The sequence below is a fragment of the Pseudopodoces humilis genome, chromosome 2, assembly GCF_049639895.1.
Source record: "Pseudopodoces humilis isolate 2021_Gansu_Grassland_sample_001 chromosome 2, ASM4963989v1, whole genome shotgun sequence".
Classification (NCBI taxonomy): Eukaryota; Metazoa; Chordata; class Aves; order Passeriformes; family Paridae; genus Pseudopodoces; species Pseudopodoces humilis.
The window spans coordinates 95198621-95215935 of NC_142201.1; the positions used below are offsets into that span (position 1 = coordinate 95198621).

The following is a 17315-nucleotide window of genomic DNA, read 5'->3' on the forward strand; positions in this document are numbered from 1 at the left end:
CTGTGAGAAGAGGCAGCAATGGCTCTTGTGACTTGTTTCAGGATTACAGAGATAACCCAGATCCAGGTCAGAGCAAGCAGCCAAAGGCTAATCAAGTCCAAAATGGGGCAAACAACCTTATGGCTAGTTTTAGATTCAAGTTCTACAGTAAGCCTGTCAGGAAAGGGAACTTCACCTTATCTCTGTCTCCTGCCAACAAAGATCCTTGAACTTCTATAATTCCTGAATTACAACAGATGATTGGATGACAAAAAGAAACTATGATCAACATAAAGGTGCGTGGAAATAAATTTTACCACGGATGTATCTTCATCATGTCTATGTCTACCTCAGGTTACTGTTTGATCTTCCTGTTTTCTGATATTAAATATTTCCAAATGTTTATTTTCAAAATAGGAAATATATTGTGTATAGCAAAAACACCCAAATTTCAGAACCACAGATATTCTCTGAAGACTGTCCAGTATTCTATCTGTGAAATAAATTACTGCAGCTTCTGCTTGTGGCTGGGACCATAATAAACAATCACTTTCTATAACAAACATTACAGATAAAAATTAAAACCTTGGCATAATAATACATAGGCCAAAAACTGGACTACCTGCTCTGTGCGACTTTTCATCTTGTCTCCTAATTGCTTGGCTGAGAAACAGCAGTCAGACTGTTGGTCTGTTTCTTTATCTTCAGCGACATTATCCTGCATCAGCTCTGTGCACTGTGATTCAGAAGGTCCATCTTCATCATCACTGGAAAGGATAACTAAAAAGTAAAAAAGTATACATATACTACAAATTACAAACTTGAGAATATTTCATTCCTTGTGGATTTCAGACAAATAAAAATTCTGTCTTGCAGTATGTGATATCAAAGTACACTGCTCAAACCAGTCAAGATCTGCACGCATGGAAGTGTATGCAACAAGCACTGCTCTGTATTTTTATGAACACCTTTTATACCAGATTCTCAAAATTATTTGTCTATTAAATGAAACAGGACACAGCACAGCTGCTTCAAAGAAGAGAGTAATTTTTCTCAGTTTTAGCATCATTAAAAAGTAAAAGCTCCGTTTTTCCATAGCCACCAAATCAGCTGAAAAAAGAAGATTGGAATTTGAGACTCTTGCTGTCTATCCTGTTTCTCAGGTACAAGATCCTGACACTGGTCACTGTTCTCTAGCTTGCACAATGCATTGCTAACAACAGGATGGCAGTCTTCAATCTTTTGTTCCCCGTGTCTCAACCAGCCAGTTATGCTCGAATTCTCCTAGCACCTAAGCGTACCAGCAGTAATTGTCATTAGCACAGATACAGTACATACTTGGGTCAATGGAAACAAGTTGCTGATTACCCCTGCAGAATCTGTTCCGCAGCTTGCTCAGGTACTGTGATTTGTCCATCTTTAATTTCCTGATCGTACTAACTTGTGGTGAAATCACCACCTCACTGGTGGCAGAAAGCTGTTTCTTTGACAAATTTCTGGGAGGAGACTCTGAGGCAGAGTCCCCTGTGCGGCTGTGAGCAGGTGAGCGGTTGTGGGTGGAAGAGTCTTTAGAGTCTCTCTCTGCTGGACAGTCTGGCACCAGAATAGGATCAGATCTGTGATCTTGTCCATCCTCACAGGGAATTCTGCAGCCAGGAGACTGAGCTGAACTCAAACTTTGCTTTTCCTAAAACAGGAATCAGAAACAGGATGTAAGTTTATTACTTGACATTTCTAGACATATCACTGATCACTGATATTACCTGTGCCCTAGAAAAAATAATTATAGCTTAACACAGTGACATTTAATGCTCAATTCAGGATACTTTCTCTCTCCTCATATTCCAAAGACTATTATTACATAAAGGCATGGGGGACAACCTTTTAAAAGGCTACAATGACCTTGTAGCCTTGTTTCCAGTTCAAACTGAACAAGGAACTATTTCTGATAGCAGCTGTGTCAGTGTCAGACATGGAGAGGCCAATAATCAGTGCTGTTCTTTACTTTCCAGAAGTGTGGCTTGGTCAGCCTGGTTTAACAGGTTTGGTAACTGCCTGTCTCTGTAGGGTTTAGATCAGAAGGCTACAGAGATGCCTTTATTGTTTATATACAAATGCTTGAATATAAATCAAACTTTGTACTTGACTGACTCCCTGTCTTTTATTTGTTGGGTTCTTTTCAAATCCTAATGATGGATAAGAAGAAAACTTCAGGGAAAACCACAACAGACTAAGGAGGAAGCAAAATGATGACATCTGCAAGATTACAATAACCTCAGGTACACTTAGCAGTTTTGCTGTTAATGCCCCTAATTCTAGATCATCTGTGAAAGAAGCTTCACTTAAGTAGCTAGATGCCTTATTTTCCAAATTGTTTGAATCTATGCTCCTGTCTGAAGGAAACACTCTCATTCATCTTTCATAAGCTTTCTGCTACAAGAAGCACATCGTGATGATGTGGACAGAAGAACATTTATTCACTCCTTGTGATGCATCACTGAACTATTTTCCCTCAACATGTATGTAGTTGTATATAATACCTGTACAATAAATCCTATTTATTGGCATAATCCTTTTATTTGGGATGTTGCTACTGCTGCTACTGAATCGTGTGTGAATGTGTGCTAAGATTAAGTGCAACTTACAGAGAGTACAAGTGACTTTTGTGGAATGTGTGCATTACAATCATCAGAAATATGGCCACTATATCTTCTTTTCCTTTTTTCAGAATCAAAAGAGCCCGATTCCTTCTGACTAAGTGCAGTGCTGTTTGTGTGTCTGCTCCGCCTCTCCAGTTCACCACAGTGCTTGTTTTCTGTGTCAAAAAAAAAAAAAGTAATTTAACATATTATCCTTAAAAACCTTTACATTTCTTCATATTGTCTATGTTTTATATAAAATGCATGGAAGCAGGTATCCTCCACAATAAGTTCTTTCCTTTTTTAACTGTATGTGGCTATCAAAGCATATTCCCCAAAATGATTATTATTTTTGCATAATTAGTCAAGGGTATAACCAAATTCATAGCTCCCTTCCAAACAAGACTTAGCACTTTATACTCCACACCCTTTATCTTCTGCCAAATGCAATATTCTCAATTTCCTGTTCTAATCTGCAAATATTAGTAACCAGCATAAAAAGACTGCACATTATCCGTGGAGAGTATGTATAGAGGTCATAATTCTTCAGCAGTGAAAGCAAACATTGTCAAGCATGAATATTTTATCAGGATTCACAAACCATTTCAGCATTCTTAATGGATTGCATTCTTTATTATAAGACTTTTTAGAAAACTTGAGATTATAATAGTGCAGTGAGACTGCACTCAATCTCATTTTTCTTCCACAGATTTGATTCACCATAGCTTTATTCCTATTTAAAGCCAGGCATTTTTAGATATATTTTTACTGTATCTGTTAAAAAAACCCCAAAACATTCTGAGGAAACACATACACTGTGTGTAACACCTCCATTTATTTCTGTGCTCTCCTCACAATACTAGGAACAAAAAAGGAAAATATCCCAATACTCCCCAAAATTCATACTTAACTGCCAGGTGACTGCTCATTACAAACCTTTCTTCTGCAGCTCTCGTCTTCTGAAAGTGACAGCATTAGTTCTTTCTACCTCCTTAGAAGGCTTGGTCAATTTACACAGTTCATCATCTGTCCTTCTCAGGCAACGTTCAGACCTGTAAATAATATTAACTATGACTTATCTTTAATTTTTAAATAATACTGAACAAAAATCCCAACAGAAATAAGAGTTGGTCAGTCTTCAAAGTTCTGTCTCTCCCATAAACATGTGGATCTTGCCTAATGAAACACAAATTAATTCAGTCCAGTCGTGGAAATAAACAGATTCTCTAACACTATTAATGAAACAGATGCTTCTAAAAAGCACAGTATGAGAGTATGACATGCTGGAGACCAGACACTGAAACATTATTTTGCTGTAAGGAATGACTACAACAAGAACACATAAGAAAAAAAGAGAGAACAGTCAGTTGACTATCCTTGCCTTCGTAATGAATATGGTGGGAATGTAGTGTATTTTTAACTTAGATTCAGAACTGCTGGTAGAATCCATTGAGTAAGATCCTGAAATGTGAAATTATTCGAAATAGGAATTCCTGCTCAAAAGGGCCTGAAACAGTAACTTTAAAGGTGGTGGAGAGGGCTGGGACACAGAAAGAAAGAAACAGAAAAGGATTACAGTACTTAATCCAAATAGATTTTGTGTTCATCATTTTATAATGTGTTCAAGTCAGAATGCTGCAGCCTCAAATTTTCAAAGAACTAAGTGATCATCACAATTCCTGATATCACTGACAGCCAAGCTTCTTAAAAATCATCACCCACCATGGCAAAAAATATTATTGACATCTCTAACCAGACAACCAAAACTGTTGAACACTTTTTGAACAGATGACTACTCTTTAGAGATCAAACTGTAAATTGCAGTATCTGTGCTCTTTGGGAATTCTGTATGAAGTTTTCTGGGATGCTCCAATACTACAGTGATGAGCACTGAGAAAAAATTACTGATTATCTTTCCATTCACAAAGAATCATGAATTGGACCACATACAGAAGTAGTTTCCAGTAAGTGCTATTGTTCATTCTGTATATGGAAGAATACAGTCTTCCATAGACTAGGCAGGTCACTATAGAAAACTTTCATTTGGAACCCACACTTCTCTCTCCACTAAAATATCTGCATGCATAACAGCTGTATAGATTTGACTGTCTTAAAAGACCATACAAAACCATCAAGTGTTTATAAGCATTTGTTTCACACCAACATCACAATTCAGGGATTTCAACAATAGAAAACACCTGAATAGGGTTTTTTCAGCTAACAGCTTTTCCTAAACATATTTGCTTTATACATAATTCTGCACATTTTATTTTGAATTCCAGCTTTGCTGATAATTCAGTTTCAAATGCACCCCGTAACAGATATATGCATCACCTATGAAGCTATGGCAATATATATTGTAAAGTGTTCTCAATGACCACGAGAAACAAATACTGTGAACACTTTAGAACCCCAAGTTTCTTTACATTTAAAACCTACCTCAAATTCATTAGTTATATTGACAAGTCAGTGCTCACTTAAATAAATGCATTTCACATTGGGTTGCAGTAAAGCAGCAAAAATTCACCAATTCTGTAATACAAAGAGCAAGAATGGAAAGAGGCAGCTGGCAGTAAGTTCTAGTTGACAGAGGTTAACTTATTAGTTAACCTATAAGTAATAAGCAATAAGTTAACTTATTACCACCCTGTTCTGATGACACACAATTCTTTGACTTGATCTGAAATTTCCATAGTACAAAACTAGCACGATTTTCAGCAATACAAAACATGCATTCTAGATTCTCTAATGGTACAAAAGATTTTCTGTATGCTCATAAGCATACATATGCATAACACTTACAAGGGAGGAGCTTTTATTACTCTCCTCCAAAGAAGAGACCCCGAAAGAATCAGTGCCGAGTGTATGTAATGCACTGACTTTACTTACAGACAGGTGGCCAGGATTAAGCCATGACTTTATTGAAATCACTCCTAAATTCTCCATTTCCCATATGGTATCTATTACAAATTGCACTGAGGGAAGGGTGAAAAATCATCCTAATTGGATCTTGACAACAAGCCTTTTACACAATACATTAGAAAACCATGCAGGTACAGAATATTAATCATTCAAACAATGAACCACTCCTAAGATCTAAAGCAAGTTGAGTTCACAACTACTAAAAAAATTACTAATTTAAACCATTATTGTACTTAATATATGATATTGTGCTCCAGATATAAGCCAGAAAAAATACACAAGAGGTATCCTCAGATTCAGAGCATTAAATACAAGACCTCGTGTTTTCCTTTCTATAAATCCACTACCTCCCATCATCCACAACTTTACAGAGTGAAAAAATTAGACACTAAAATATTAGTCTTATTTTGCAATAAAACAAAACAAACAAAAAAACCCCCAAAAAACCTAAACTCACAACAATCCAAACACCCCACACTTAAGCCAGCCTAAGTTACAGAAAATTATTAGCAACAAATATGATACTTTAAAATGAGATAATAAACTGTTCTCTCTAAATCTCATTTAAATTGCAGCTTTGTCAGGTTAATTTAAGCAGCAATGGGCAACCCAATAGGAAAAGAAAAAAACTGCTATTAATTTCAGTTCTTTAAGATGTTGATGTATCAGAATGAGGCATATGACTGACTTTTCTCAGTTTTAACCTGGGAACTGTTAATTACTCCTGCCTTCAAAAAAATTCCACATCATTCTTCTCTTCTTCATTTTTCTACTGTCTTCCTCAGTAGGGTTTTTTTTCTGTGTTTTTTTTTTTTTCCTGTGGAAAATTTACTGTTGAGTAAAGATGTAGCCATAACAGACAAAAGGAGACAGCTCACTTTGAATGCAACTGCCACCTTAGACCAAAATAGATATTATCTAATTCCAGTATCTGATTTCTTTTAGTTTTATGTGCCAAACATTACTGTGATGCTGGGTCAACCTACATATAGGAAGAAAAGATTAAAAGTAGATGTTAAGTGGTAAGAGGACACACACAGCCCTTAACCAAAGCCACCCTGTTAAGAATACTGAGACCACCAGTGGGTTAATGTGAAAAAAAATTCATTATCACAGAGAGTTATTTGGAGAAATTTTTCAAAAGAAGTTATTTGAAATCATGCTAGAACACATTAACACCAACAGGAAAGCAAGATTTTGGTTCTGGACACAAAACCAACTTAGATGTGTTTTAATTACTTGTGCATCTTCCCACATCAAAAGAGGGATGCACTGCAAACAGAAATTCTTTCTGAGAAAGAAAAGTAGCCTTTTAACATCAGGTCCCACAAACCATAACAAATGCAATGTTGAAAGGGCTCATTGTAGAAGCATGTTAATTTGTACTCAGGAAACTGATCTCCTGATTCAAAAAAAAAGAGAACAAAAGTTGTTTCAGGGAAATTCTTTTCCATTGTGAAGTTATGTTATTTCAGGAAGACTGGAAAAATCAGCAGTGAGTAACATACCTTTCAGAAAGAAAAGAACTTTCATGAGGAGAACTTAATATTTGACATGTCTGTAGGCTGGCAACAGCTGATGAGGGTAGTTGGCCCGATTGCAATTTGTCAGCAGCAGGTAAATTTGCATCAATTATTACGTGGCTTTCTATGTACTTTCTTCCAATTTTCGTACTCAGGATGTTCGTCAAGATAACTTTGGGTTGCCTGCCATACATATAACAGCAAATCATAAGTACTGCACTGAAATCTAGTGAAACAAACTTCTTGTTAAATTCATGTATCCTAGAGGCTTGATAATTAAACAACAACATTTTTAGGCCCTTAGAGGTAAAAAAAAATTTAAAAAAAAATCCATCTCATTAAGAAACTTAAAATACAAGGAAAGCGGATAAACACAAAATAAAACCAGGGTAAGAAAAACTAGCCGTGTAATTTTACCTTAGCCAGATACTACGCACACTGCATTGCCTCTAACATATCACGCAGTATTGTTTAAAAACTGGTAAATATTTATCTCTAAAAAGCTTTCATGTGATATCTGTATACATTTCTCAGGACTCTGGAAGGAACAATCTTGATTTTCTTGTGAACAAGAAGCCTCCAGTAAAACAGAGCAAATTTTCTAAAGCCCTTAGTGAAAAGGTAAAAATGTAGCATGTACAGAAAAGGTAGCATTAGATTTTATTCCACTCCTCAACTATGACATGGCACTCTACAGTATAGCAAGACCCAGAAAAACACCCCCAGGTGTTAAAACAGACAAGCATCAAAAATAAGCCAAGCAGAAATATAAAGATGCAACTCCCATTTGAACACATACATGATGTGTAAGAGCAACTCATTACTTCATACAATGCCACAGTAGCCAGCTTGTTGTATAGCCCATATCCACTTCCTTTCTCACACTGGGATTTAAATTCTACCACTTCCATTGCAATCTATTTTGGATTAGATTGTAAGGCTATGGCCTTTTTGAATGTCTTTTGAACACCACTGCCTTTTGGGTATTGACTGCATAATTCTCCTGTTGTCTGTCTTGATCCACAGAGCACATTCCTGCACAGACCGTGTGATGTCTGGAGAGCACTCAGATCTCCTCTTGCACCAAGATGCAAATTTGCTTTTCATCAGGAGACTACCTTCCAGACACCATTGCAGAGAACCACAGGGGGTAAACAATTAAGAGATACAACTTAAAGAGCAAAATTCTAATACTGAAAAACATGGAGGCTGAATGTAACCTCCCATAAAGGAAGCCGCTACACTGTCACCAGAAGCTCAGACAGAAAACCCAGCCAATAAAGAACTCACTCTCACCATACTTTTCCCTGAATTTCTACAACTGACCGCTGCTTGGAGGGATACAAAGAAGATACTGGACTTGATATGCTTTTCTTCTGATCATTTATGCCAATTTTCCTATTTTCATGAGTAGCCTAAAGCAGTAACAGTGAAAATACACCTCGATACCTCCTTTGAGAAAAAGGCTGCAGTTAAATTCAAGTGTATTCTTTTCATGAGAATAAAAAAAAAAGCCAAACACTTGGAGAATCCAATGGTTAAATTAGAATTAATTGGTCTTGACAGTACAGGACCATCTAGAAGGCATTTGACCAGAAAAAAACACTACAGCGTGCTTGGCACCATCTCTCCCAATGATTATCAAAAGGAACCAGGTACAAGTGCATTCAGTGATGTGAGATAAAATACAGTTCATGAACAAGTAAGCTGTGGTACAATAAAGAACACTTTCTCATAAAGAAATAACTGCAAGGAAAATTATTTTGTTTAGTGACATGAGGCAAAGACAACATACCTTTTAGACAGAAAAAGACTTTGGAGAGTAGGGTTTAAAATCTGCCATATCTTTATGCTGGCAGCAGATGATGAGGGTGCTTGATTTGACTGCAGCTTGCCAGCATCAGAAAAATTAACACCAGTTTTAGGTTGCGCCTGTGTATATTTTCTTCCTATTTTCGTCCTCAGGACATTCGTCAAGATAACTTTGGGTTGCCTGCCATACATATAACAATACATTAATAATAGGGTCCTGAGAACTTTTTAAGTCACATGAATTCAGCTAAGATATTCTGTGAGTTCACTGTCTCTGCATCATACCTTAGAGAATTAAGGTCACTGCCCTGGCAGTTTACAGAGCAGTTCTCTTAGGAGAAGAGCAATCAAGATCAAACTCATCTTTTGATCAGGACAACCTTTCAAGGTTTCTTCTTCTGGCATGAATGACCAACATAACCATGTGCCATACTGAAGAGGTAAACTTCCAGTGCAGAAACTGAAATGGGAATTTTGGTGCATCTTGTTATCACAAAATGTTGGATGTAGTGTCACTATGGCCTTACAAGCTATTCTGGAAGTATATGCATGACCATTTGCAGGATATGAAAATAGGCACTCATTTTGTGTCATTTTAAAACCATGAATATTATTTGTTGCCATATAGCAGATTAATTATGATCTTGCTGGGGAAAAAAAAAGTTATAAATCTCCCAGTTCTGAGGATACAATTATTTCTATTCAATTTCACTGAACAAATTACTTAGAATTGTGAATTACGAAGTCAGTAAAAATGCCCTACTGAAGGTGTTTAAAGAAGTATCTGTACTTTGGTAGTTCTGCTAGATTGGTACTGAAATCTTCACATAAAGAATTAATTCTGCAGTATAGCTAGTAATTTAGAGAGTTTTCTTACAGAATCATAGGGGTTGGAAAAGATCTCCAAGATCAACAAGTTTTCAACTGACTACCAGCATGCCCACTAAACCATACTGCAGAAGTTCCACATCTACTTGCTTTAGAACAATTTCAGGGATGGTGACTCCATTACCTCCCTGGGCAGGCTATGCCAGTGCTTAACTACTCTTTCAGTGAATACATTTGTCCTGATATCCAACCTGAACCACCGAAGCACAACTTGAGTACATGTCCCTTTGTCCTGTCACTGACTGTCTTGGACAGGAGACCAACACCCACCTTGCCACAACCTCTTTTCACGTACTTTTAGAGAGTGACAAGGTCTTCGCTTCAGCCTTTTCTCCAGAATGAATAAGCCCAGTTCCCTCAGCTGCTCCTCACAGGAATTATATTCCAGACTCTTCACCAGCTCCACTGCCCTTCTCTGGACTCGCTCTAACACCTCAATGCCTTTCTGTTAATGAGGGGCCCAGAAATGGACAGAGCCCTTGAGGTGGCCTCACCAGTGGCGAGTACAGGGGGACAATCACTGCCCTGGTCCTGCTGGCCACACTATTGCTGATACAGACCAAGTGCCACTGCCCTTCTTGGCCATCTAGGCACACTCTGGCTCATGTTTACTGTGTTGGTTTTGTATTAATCGATATTTAGTAAAAAAGACACTACTTACAGAAATTATTTTTCTGAGAGAAGCCACTGAGAGCTTCCTCTGTGCCTAGAAAAAACTAGTGGCTGGCTAGTTCTGAGATAGACAACTGGTTAAACTATTTAGAAGTTAGATCTGCTTCTCTGAGATCTACATTTTAAAAACAGACAAGCCTGAAAAAGCTCTCCTGGCTTCTGGCCTCAAAAGGTAACTGAGCAGCACCATTAAGGCCTTTTCCACCAGGCATTTTTCCAGCCCTTCTTTCCCCAGCCTGTAGTGCTGCGTAAGGTGGCTGCGACCTAATGGCAGTGTTGGGGTCACAGGCACAGAAAAATGTGCCCTTATCTGTAATACCTGGCTCTGACACCCAAGAGAGCACTGAATTTCATATAACACCATGGAGACAGCTGTTAAAGTAGAGAAACTGGGAATGTGAGTGTGTAAGTTAGAGTTTTCTTACTGTGAGTAAGTTAGAGTTTACGGTTTAAGCTATTTTAGAAAACAAGAGACAAGATGGAGGATTTAGGCTGTTGCCCCCTTCTCCTTCCTCATCTTCTGCTAGGGATTTTTGGGTAACAGCAAGTGACTGGACAGAAAATGCTGCAGTGCAGCACACAGGTGTCAGGTCATTGGGTCACTAAGAAAAATAATTTACTTGGCATTTGTTAATTGGACAAACAGACATATAAAAGACCTTGAAGAAGTTCTTCATTAGCCATTTTGTAAATCTCTATTTTACTGTCCATAGCTCCTTGTACTCTGTATATATGTAATACAGATAAGGAAAGAATCAACTACCAAGTCCAAATCTGAGAAGACAGCCTCTGTCTCGTCACTCTCAGTCCCGGGGAAAAGAACCCAGTTACCAGTGTCACATCCCAACATGGCAGGACTTCAGCTTATCAGATTTATAAACTGATAAGCATTATGGATCATAATGTTTGTCAGGATTTACTTTATTTTCAGACCTCTGAGTACTGGACTTGTTTTCCAATAACTGGTCCTACAAAAACACTGAAGTTCAGGCTGATTTGTTGGGTTTTAAAGATCACTGAAGTGAGAATTGGGTTTTTTCCTACTGCATGCCTTGCATAACAAACAAAAATATTGTTCTCACTGTAGAACAAGCCTTTTTTTAATAGCTAGGAAAAAAACCCCTTACTACTCACACAGCTGTTACACACATTCTACAGTAACATTTCCTAAGCAAAGGGCTGCTATTCCTCAGTGCATTTACAACTCTGCAAGTGACTCTAATTGTCCCACTGACATGCTGCATCCAGCTCAGCAGCCTGGCTACATGGTACCTAAAGGCAAATACAGGTACAGTGTGGAACCTTTTTTTACTGAAGGACAGACATGCCAGAACCTCCAATAAGGTCTGGAACTGCCATGCTAGTGAAACGCAATGAACTTGGGGCAGATGTCCCACACAACCCCTTTATTTTGCTCTTTCGATCTTGACACTGAGATTTCCTTTCCCTAGTTACTTGCCACCGTCACAAGACACATAACCCCTCACAGAATCTGAAGAGACATGTTCCTACCCACTTGGCAGGGGACAGCCTTGGACAGCTTGCCCACAAGATGGATGGCTGTCAACCGGATGAGATCTCTGCACCCCTGAATGCCATAATGTGCTCTCTCAGAGCTCTGCGATGCTTTTCCCACACCAGCAGTCCCCAAAATGTTTTAATCACACACCCCTAACAGGAATAAGTATTTTGAGCATATACCTTCTACAAAGTTTATTTGATTGAAATCTACAGAAAAGTACTAGTGACAGGCTGATCTTAAAGGTCTTTTCCAACCTCAATTCTATGATTATAAAACACAGGAATAGAAATTTCAAAAGGAATGCAATAAAGATGATATTAATATTCCGTAATTGTACAAAAAATATTTCCTTCCTGTACCCCAGTGAATTGTCTCCACACTTTGCAGACCACTGCAAATGCACAATAAATCTAAATGGCTCCTTTTCAAACATAAGTAACTTGAGCTCAAGTGAAGGCAGTTTCCTTCACTCTCTGAACTTCTATCAGAAGTTTCCTGAAGAAAAATTGGTGGAAAAGAGCTAAGGCTTTATCTCAAAAGAAAAAAAAAAAAAAAGCACCAATAAAAAATAACCCCAAAATGCACTTCAGGCACTCTGATGCCAAGGACATGGACACAGGACAAAGTGTTATGTAACAGATTAGCTGTTGAAAAAAAAAACAATCCTGGGTTTTTCAAGTGAGACATTGGCTCTGTGAAAGCAATAAAAAGTCACACATGCAAAGGCAGTCTCATTTGAGTACCACTATAAAGCACAGTAGAGCTCCAGAATGTTTTATTCAGTCTGGGAAAGGCTTTCACCTTTATTTTCTTTCAGCTAGTTCTGTATGTAGTCTATGAATGCTAATACAAAAATGTGTTCCAAGAACCTGCCTCAGATACTGCAGATGTCAGAGGCCTGTCCAGCACTGAGGATCCAGAGATTGGAGTTGCATTTCAGGATACGTTTTAATTACTGAAAAGCTTAGAAAGTGAACACAGATCCTGAGGGTCAGTTTAGGTACATTAATGTCTTAAATGGTAGAGCTCAACTGTAGCAGCTTAGTGAGGACATCCCAAGTCCAGTAAATCTTCTTGATTCAGCACAGGAAGCAAAAGATTTATTTTCCCATAGAAATCCCCACTAAAGCAGAAGTTCTGGCTTTCTTCTGGACTTCTCAAACGTTGAGTTTACACATGAACCACAGTTTAATACCTCAGAAGAGATTATAGCAGCCAGACTTCTTACATCATTGGTTGTTTGTCCACTGTAATGTATATAAGAAATAATAAATAAATAAGCAGAATCCAAGGAAATAGAGAACACATATATATATAAGAAACATGAAAATCAATTAAAAATTCAGCTACATAAGAACTTATTAGGCTGTTAGGAAAATTTACAGCCACTGAAGCAGTTAAGGGAAATTTCAAGGTAAAAGTCATCAAGAATATTTATACAAGTTATCTTTTGAAACAAGACATTCACTCTTGTTCTGTCAAATTCCTCCCTAAAGACAAATACCCAAACTACTTTAGAGGGCCAGTCACTGAAGACTAAAGAACTGAAGTCACTTCAGGTCTTGGGATGCCAGAAGAGATGATGCAATCAAAGACTAAGTCAGCTATTTCCCCTCCTCCTCCAACAGAACTCAAAATTAAAAATCAAGCCTTGAAGTAACTAAATGGAGTTTTTTCTTCTAAATAGACAATAGTCGTAGAAGTAAGCCCTAGCAATACGCAGATGTGAACCAGAAAATTGCTTCTTAATGTTTTAAAATCATTAAAATCAGGGGAACATGACACAACATAAATGTGCTATTCTCTATGCAATACTTCAGCTCTCCTGACTAAAAACAAATCAAGGCTATCGGTTTCCCAGATCTCAATTCTTTCAGTTTTCATTGTTCCACCCCACAGAAATTACATATTTTTTTCTTTTGATTTCTCAAACATGATATCACAGTGAAATGTTACTAAATTGGGCTCAAACAGCAAGGTAATTAGTCCAGTGGGCACACACAATTAAAATAAAGACACTGTGACCATGTACAATCAAGACTTGTAAAGATAACAGAAAATATTCCAACATTGAGTGTTTAAACAACATAATGAAAGAAAAAGCCCACAGCATGAGGTAAAGGAGTCAGAAGCAGAATTTCACTACCTAGAGGTTGTTTGCCATCTTGAAAATCCAGATCTGACATCCCTTGCTCACACTCACATCAGTCTAGACCTTAACAGACTCCAGGGTCCTCTATTTAATTACTGATTGTAATAATTTAATTACTGATTGTTACTTGGAATTACTGAATGTTCCCCATGACCTTGATTTAAATGTGGTTTATAGATTTTAGGCAAGTATTTTAGCAAAAATGAATGTATAATTTCAAGCACACACACATACCATGAAGCAAGCTTTGCACTGGCAATCTTTTCAAAGGAGAGGAACCTTAAATAAGGAAGTCAATGGTATACACTTGTCAGTGCCAGGCCAAGGCATCACTTCTCATCTGGCACCAGGTTTTGACTGAAGTTTTTGAACTGGTTATGACCTAACCTTTAGAGCAGAAGAGCAGCATAAGAACTTTGAACGGCTTTCCTTTCTAAAAGGGATATGGCCTCTGGCACTGTTTCTTGAAAATCATAATCAATCTATACTTCAGTAAGACTAGAAGTATAATAGATTAAGGGAAACATCTAAACTCAAGCCAGCCTGTACATCTGTAAACAATGGCTGGGACACAGATCCCTAAATTATCTGTTAAATTGTCCACAGATTAAAGTGAGCAACTCAATCAAAAAGACATTTCAAAATATTAAAGTGTAAAACAGAAAAAAGCAAAGCATATGTTAAAAGCAAGACCCACCAATAGACCCAGCAAGCAATTTGTAAAACAATTACACTGGAGGCATCTTGGTGAAGGAAAACCAAAGACAATTTTTTCTGTTTCTAAAACAAGTACCTACCATAGTCTCTCATCTACCTCCCCAAAACTGAAAAAAATACAAAAGCAAAGGCAATGAAAACATACTTGTGCATGTAATGATGGAATGACAAAAAAAATATATTATGAAAAATGCTGTTAGCTGCTCCTGGAAAGTCTCATACTGCTTTTCACAGGCAAGAAAAGAATTATCCTACCTTATAAACAGGACTAAAAGCTATTAATTGTTTATACCTCTTTGGGGAAAATATTTGACCTCTATTTCACACAATAATGGCAGCTGCTAGATACGGTTCTTTACCCAACAATCATATTGTGTATACACACCAGTGCTGGAACTCCCGTCTCAAATTCATTCAAATTTGTATTAGAAAGTGATCAAAATGAGACAAGACTGGCTCATTTGGGACTAAATTACAATTAATTGTCTACACCACTATCTTCATGGCCATATTATTTTACTAGTAAACCCAAATCCTGACCAAATACACTTGTTAGGGCAAGGGGGACCAGTATGTAAATGATTGCCACAAAAACCTGATTGCTACAGGGTCAGTATTTGATTCAGCTGTAACATGTATTTCACTGAACATTTAAAATATTGACCTGAAAGAATTGCACACATCTTATTTAAGTATTCCTTCCACCCTTCCCTCTAACTAGGGAAGTAACCTACCCCAGGAGCCCCCTCTGGGACCACAGACAAACCTGACAATCACCTCTCACAAGCCCAGGAGCAGAGCTGTACCAGTGAGATCAGCTGCAGTTGCTGCTACAAACCTCCATGAGCTCACATCACATCACAACTGACAGGTAATTGACTACCAAACTTTGTAATCCAGAAGCTGAAAAAAACTCAATGTGAAGATGTAGGTTTGTGCTAATACATCCACTTTGTCCTTTATGACTAAAATTAGGTAACAGTCCTGAAGCAACACTTCAGACAAAACACATCTCCCTAAGCATCTGAGATTGGCTCCTATCAATACATAGATTGTTTTTAAAATATCAGGAGCTAACAGGAGTTTGTCATTAAGACTTATTTCCAGCTTTGCAAAGCAAATGAAAAATTCCTCACTGGGAATAAAAACTAATGCATCGTAAAGACCTGCAGCACATAACTTCACTCTTTTCTGAGTTTTGTTAGCTCTCAGACTCTTGCTCAACAAACATCACCTCTTTAGAACCTGTGTGCTCTTTTCACTTATTAGGCAATGAGGTCTCCATGTTGATGCTGACTTACTGAGAAACACTGAGTACCCAAATGGAACACTTAGTACAAGCTTCATTGCAGACAGGAGAGTAAATTTATTTTACAGAGAGGCTCCAGAAGGTCTCTAGACACACATCTCTTTTCAAGGAATTGAAAAATGTACAGGCTTAATATCAGAATATTTGCTGTATCCTTGTAGTCTAAATATTTTCTCACTATTGCACTGCTAACCATTTGCATACAAATTATGGAACACCTAAAAATGCTATTTGAAAGTCTCTAACATATTGAAATAAACACATGCAACTGAAAATTAATATACAACAGGTCTAAAGATAGCTTTAAAGAAACCAAACTTCTCAATGTTTGAAGATCAGTTTTAAGTTTCCTGTAAGACCTTTAGAGATTGATATCTTGATATCATATCTCAACCATGCCACAACATACAATTTAATTGCAGTTTCTTGAATTTTATTTGTTAGGTTGACCCTGTGACTCAGTTAAGAGTTACTGACAGAAGCTTTTTGAGGCAAGTACATGTAAACAGACAGCTATGCCTCTGAGGAGGTATGAAAAATAAACTCAGCATATTTTACAATTTTAGCTCTTCCCTGCAACTTTGAAGCATTCTGAATATACAGACCAGGCTAAACAATGACTATTCATAAACCACAAGCCTACAGAAATCAGCAGTGTCAAAGTCACCTGCATTTTCATTACCTGTGCACTTTGTTTTTTTGTGAACAGCCTCTCCTGAAAAGAAACCACTTATGGGTAAGTTTAGTTGCAGTCAGAAAACAGGGCAGAGAATGCTTACTCATTTATTTAGAATTAAGTGATTTGGGGAATAGCAATTGTTTCATTACAACAAACATATTAATTTTGTCACAAAGTCATTATGTTTCCTAGCTGCTGCTAATAAATATAGTTCTACATTTTCATTTCCATTTGTCAACTACAGAAATTACAGCTTCAAAATATTATTGGATAAACAATTACCTAGGTGACAACTCTGCAGGTGATGATTTTATCTTATAATAAATAGCATATCAATTTGCCACAATCTCAGAGAAACCAAGATATTTGCTCTTGACAACAGAGAATAAAGAAGCGGCACATCAGCAGTCTTAATTACTTAAATGCCATGACAGTAACACTAAGCCGAAAAAGCTTTCATTTTTTTTTTATCTTCCTTCCACTACTAATCACCATATTGTT

General features: G+C 37.4%; 1 protein-coding gene across 7 annotated transcripts in view; it reads right to left on the bottom strand.

Annotated features, from left to right (window-relative positions):
- Window positions 1-17315, bottom strand: part of SENP7 (SUMO specific peptidase 7) — a 45561-nt gene that overhangs the window by 20708 nt on the left and 7538 nt on the right. For 2 of the 7 annotated variants that reach the window (XM_005523955.3, XM_014253443.2), the window contains 6 exons: window positions 8859-9056; window positions 7049-7246; window positions 3555-3670; window positions 2625-2794; window positions 1318-1666; window positions 602-759 (listed from right to left, as the gene is read on the bottom strand). In XM_005523955.3, the coding sequence (XP_005524012.2) occupies window positions 602-759; window positions 1318-1666; window positions 2625-2794; window positions 3555-3670; window positions 7049-7246; window positions 8859-9056 (1189 nt within the window). The remainder of the gene's footprint in view (window positions 1-601; window positions 760-1317; window positions 1667-2624; window positions 2795-3554; window positions 3671-7048; window positions 7247-8858; window positions 9057-17315) is intronic. The other 5 variants (XM_014253444.2, XM_088067789.1, XM_088067791.1 and 2 more) reach the window with 3 other exon arrangements.